The 5,239-nt window shown below is 38.8% G+C and overlaps 1 protein-coding gene across 1 annotated transcript; it reads right to left on the minus strand.

The window, feature by feature from the left end:
- Nucleotides 1–360: 360 nt before the first annotated feature.
- Nucleotides 361–3,875, minus strand: LOC108756588. The gene is made up of 3 exons (XM_018500502.1): nt 3,391–3,875; nt 2,876–3,057; nt 361–2,708 (listed from the first exon to the last, which is right to left on the minus strand). The coding sequence occupies exons 1-3, from the start codon at nt 3,873–3,875 to the stop codon at nt 361–363; spliced, it is 3,015 nt and encodes a 1,004-aa protein (XP_018356004.1).
- Nucleotides 3,876–5,239: the final 1,364 nt, after the last annotated feature.

Here is a 5,239-nt window from a genome sequence, read left to right on the forward strand (position 1 = left end):
TGTGTGCAATCGGGATTGTAGGCAAATGGGATCCTCCCGATAGTAAACATAAATATTTTCATTAGCAAAAGTATTTGTTTTTTTATCATACAATATATAATTATATATTTCTTTGTCCGAGTATTCATTTACAATGTATATATAATTTTTAACTTTGGGCTTTTCTTTTTTTATTACACATAACATATCTTCTATTTTATTATCGCTACTACTTGTTTCTAATAATTCATAATAAATAACAATAAATGAAGGGTAAAGTAAGAGTCAACATATTTCTTTAAAAAGTCCCACAATTAAAGAATAAATTACAAATAGAGAAAAGTATATACAATAATAAAAAATAAAAAATAATAAGTCAGTTTAAATACAAATTTCCTCCCCGTAACTCCACACCCATCCCATGGCCACCCTCGCTTTTCTAATTCTATCTCTCACGTGTTCCGTTTCCCCTCCGTATCTTGACACCCAATATCCTAGATATTTATATTCCTTTACCTCCTCTAATCTTTCCTTTCCCCACCACCAGTACCTTTCTTTCTCCCTTCCCCCTTTCTTTCTAAACACCATAACTTTCGACTTTTCCGGGCTCAGCTCTAGTTTCTTCTCTTTTAAATACCTTTGTATCCCTCTTATCATCGCCCTTAAGCCTACTTCTTCTTCCGCCACCACCACAATGTCGTCAGCATATTCTAGCGACCACACCTTATCGCCTCCCACTCTTACTCCTCCTATTCCTTTTCTTAATTCCTCCTCTAAATCCGCGATATATACATTAAACAGAGTTGGACTCAAAGGACACCCCTGTCTTACCCCCTTTTTTACCCAAAATTCCTTTGAGACTTCCCCCCCTATCCTTACCACGCATCTTGTCTCCTCATATATTTCTTTTACTCTTTCTATCAGTACATCACTGATTCCCCTTCTCCTCATCATTTCCCATAATACCTTCCTATCTATTTTATCGAACGCTCCTTTTAGGTCCATAAAAAATGCCCACACCTTCTTCTTCTCCTTTAGTCTTCTTCCTACTAGGTGTTTTAAGATCTTTATGTTTTCTATTGTTCCTCTTCCTTTTCTAAATCCTGCCTGCGTTCTGCCCCATCCTCCTTTCTCGTCTAGCTCTTTCACCAACTTTTTATTTAAAATGTTCGCATATATCTTATACGCAGTGCTTGTAAGCGTGACACCCCTGTAATTCCCTACCACATTTTTATCCCCTTTTTTCCATATCGGAACTACCACTCCTATTCTCCATTTTTCTGGGAATCCCTCTCCCTCCCAAATCTTTCTATAAATTTCCTCTAACTTTACACTTACTTTATCTCCCCCCATCATCCATGCTTCATTTCTTATCCCATCTATCCCTGCCGCCTTACCCTTCTTTAATCTTTTTATTTCTAGTCTTATTTCCTCCCGACTTATCCCTTCGTCTTTTCTAAATTCATTCCGTCTTTCTCCTATTTCTGCCGTTCTCTCGTCAACTCCCTCTAATGCCGTCTTAAAATACTCTACCCACTCCGTTCTTTTAATTTCCTTACTTATTCCCTCCTTTTTCTTCCTTCTCCTATTTATAAATTCCCATGCCTGTGCTTCTGTTATAATCTTTTCTATCTCTCTCTCCTCAAGCTTCTTATGCTCTACTTCTTTCTTTTCACATGTATCCCTATATTCCCTTCTTTTTTTCACAAATTCCTCATATCCCGACTTCCTTCTCCTATATCTTCTCCCCGCCCTATTAACCTCTCTCTTTTTCTCCCTACACTCTCTATCCCACCATGGTACCCATCCTACCTCTTTCCTTCCACCCTTCCTCTTCATTTTAGGTGCTCTTTTCATTACTTCTTCCATTTCTTCCCATCGTCCTCCCCCCTCTCCTTTTTCCCACTCTACTTCCTCTATATTTTTCCTAAATATTTCTATGCCCTCCTCTGACCAATCCTGTATCATCTCTGCCTCGCTCTCTTTTTCCTTCTCCTGCCTTGTATATTCCTTTCCTAACTCTATCAATATTGGCTGGTGATCTGATTCTGCCCTGCATCCTATTTCAAAACATCTAATTTTCTCTTCTGCCTCCAGATTTACAATTCCATAATCTATCACTGATTTCCCTCCCGCTTTTTCATACGTCCACTCTCCTTCTTCATCCCCTTTTTTCCACCCATTCAGTATCAACCACCCTCTTTCTCCCACTACCTTCACCAGCTCACACCCTTGTTTGTTTACCACTCCATCTTTCGATCTCCGTTCTTTGCCATTTTCTCCTTTTTCTTCGCCATTTTGGTCACAAAAACCCCCTTCCTTACCAATTCTTGCGTTAAAGTCTCCTACTATTATCATATTTTCTTCTTCCCTCTCTCCTATCATCTCTTTTAATCTATCTAATTCTTCCTTACTTCCCTCTTTGTTATATACTGTAACAATTCTCCACCTCTCCTCATCTACAACAACCTCTCTCTGCTGTATCCCCTCTACTTCCTCTTCACTTCTACTTCTTTCCTCTATTTCCTTCCTTATCCCCGTTATTATCCCTCCCATCGCTCTCCCTCTTTTCTTTTCCCTCCTCGCTGGCTGACATTTCCATCTCCACCCATCTGGCATTTTTTCTTTTATCTTCCCCCACCCAGCTTCTTCCACCCATGTCTCACTCAAACCAATCACATCGAAATCTTTCAGAAAATCCCAAAAATCTTCGTCTTTTCTCTTTAATCCTGCGATGTTCCAGAATACCCCTTTTATACTTCGTTTCTCTCCCTCTTCCGTTGCTTTTCCCTTCTGTTTCCCCCCCTTTCTCTTTTTAACCCAATTGTGAGCACGCTTGCTTAAAAAATCTTTTCATTCATACACTTGCGCTCTTCACTCCACACATATTCTTTACCATTCATCCACGCTTTCCCAAAGCCCACTTTTACTCGCCTACCTCTCTCTTTCTCTCTCTTCGCCCAAAATCTAATCTCCTTCTGTCTTTCTCTTTCATCCTTCGTTAGATCATCGTCTACATATATTTTCGTACCTGTCAATTTATTTCTCCTAATCATGATCTCCTTTTTATCATCCAAACTATTAAGTTTCACAAGCAGCACACTCTCATTCGTTCTATCATTCATTCTATCATTCATTCTATTCCCTATCTTGTAAACTTCTCTTATTTTAATTTCTTTATCTAACCCCCCTAATTTTTTCAAAACCCCTACAGCAGCATCTTTCATATTTCCCCCCTCTACCTCTACACCCCGCATAACTACATTTAGTCTTCTATCTCTTCTTTCTTGATCATCTCTTCTTTTTTCTATTTCTTCCACTCTTTTCTTCAAATCTGCATTTTCTTCTTTCAACTTCTCCATCTTTTCCCTTTCCTCCTCCTTAAATTTCTCAAATTCTGATTTTATTTGCTTCATCTCTTCTTTTAATTCTCTTCTTATCATCTTCATCATATCATCCTTATGCCGCTGCAGTTGTCTCTCCATCATTTTTTCTATCTCCTCTAAATTCGCCATTTTCTTCTCCTCTGAATCTCCCTGCTGTTCTGGCGATTTTCCTGCCTTTCCTTCCTTCTTTCGTTTCGCGGCTTGCTGTTCGTCTTCACTTTCTTCCGACTCACGCGCTCTGCCCCTTCTCGAGAACCACGAGCTTGGAATGCTCACTACACTACTATCCCTCCTTTCCCTTCCTAGCAGCTCCGCTTTCGTGGGCCTTCCTCTCTTCCCCGCTCCCTTCTCTCCACTCGTATTTCGCCTCTGACGTTCACCGCCGTTGCCTTCCTTCGATCTTGTTCCCCACTCCTCCCCTGACTGTACCCACCTTTCCGCTCGGCTACTTCTAGACTCTTCCGTTGCTAGGCAGGTTCCTTCTCTCTCTTTCTCCAAACTCTCGCTCATTCCCCCCTCCCGAGACGCGCTCGCGCTTCGTGACGTTCTGCTTTCCTTCCGTCACTTCCCTTTTCTTCGCACTTGCGCACCACGGTTTTTCTGCCACGTGCGCCGGGCCTAATTACTTTTTCCCTTCCGACTTATGCAAGGCTCACCCACTGCACTCCTGTCCCCTAATGACCACTCCTTATCTTATGCACCCAATACAGGCTTTCAGGCTACCTGGACCACGATGCTCTCGGTTGAAGACCTATGCCAGTTGTAGGTTATGTTCCCCTTGTTCCGTCTACTTTAACCACCATTAGCCCGTTTCCTGATGAAGCGAGCTACTTTTTTGCCTAGCTCTCGATTTAACGACTCTCGTCCCTATAACAAAAACTCCCCGCAGGGCAATTCCTTAACAGCTACGAAATCTTTAATTTCCTCACGAAGTGCGCAAAATATGTCTTCTCTGTAACTCACCTCGACCGGAAGTCCTATATGAAAATTGTAATTAAATGTGAAGTTGTAATTTAATAATATACAAATGCATACCTTATTACGAGAATATTTTATCGTATACAAATATAAGTCTACACAATATAGCGTCTTCAAAAAAATTTAATTTTTTAGTAAAACTTAATTTGATTAACATTTACATTTTATGGGAAGAAGATCTAGCTAATCTAACTTGTAATTTCAACTTACTGAAAGCAGCCATATTCCTGATTAGAAACCGACGCATGCGCATTAAAAATTGGAAACCACATAAAAAATTCAGTGCCCATACTGTATGTACTTATACCACAGTATATACAGTAGCTTCCGATTTTATGTTGGCCAAAATGGAGTGCGCATGCATGAAATAAGTAAGTTGCCCCGTCTCATTTCCTGCCTTTTTTTATTGTTTTCTCTTTTCCTCTTTCTATTTAAATGAGCATTTGAATGTTCCACTTAAACAATTTGTCTTTCAAACATACATGGTTTAGAGTAGAAATTTAGAGGAAAGTATTACGTGTATTGTCCATTTGGAAATGTGTGAGAAATCTCGAAAGATTGGTCTAATTTTTGTGAAAAAGTGAACAAAAAGTAACATAGAAAATCGAGCAAAAAGGATTTCTTTTTATTTATTGTATTTAAAATTTATTTTTTGGACATACATGTATATTAATTTCTTTTATATCCCTCAGCTTTCTCATAACATTTTCATAGATATATAATTATATAATATTTTTTTATACAAAAATATACATTTTTAAGTTAATTTAATATTTTTCTACATTTTCATTAAGTTCAGATTATTTCATTGTAATAGTAGATTTATTCGTTTGTATATTGTTTGTATGTGCATGCTCTAATATGCTCCTATAACAGCTCTTACTCACTCCAACGCA

This window comes from Trachymyrmex septentrionalis, unplaced genomic scaffold (assembly GCF_001594115.1).
Source record: "Trachymyrmex septentrionalis isolate Tsep2-gDNA-1 unplaced genomic scaffold, Tsep1.0 scaffold129, whole genome shotgun sequence".
NCBI lineage: Eukaryota > Metazoa > Arthropoda > Insecta > Hymenoptera > Formicidae > Trachymyrmex > Trachymyrmex septentrionalis.

Excerpts from the sequence above, each read along its gene's own strand:
- LOC108756588 (XM_018500502.1), bottom strand. The coding sequence starts at position 3,875 with ATGAGCGAGAGTTTGGAGAAAGAGAGAGAAGGAACCTGCCTAGCAACG. Across the intron at positions 3,058-3,390 it reads GAATTAAAAGAAGAGATGAA|TTTGGATGATAAAAAGGAGA; the intron begins GCAAATAAAATC and ends GAAACTTAATAG. Across the intron at positions 2,709-2,875 it reads TGGGAAAGCGTGGATGAATG|GATTAAAGAGAAAAGACGAA; the intron begins GTAAAGAATATG and ends GGAACATCGCAG.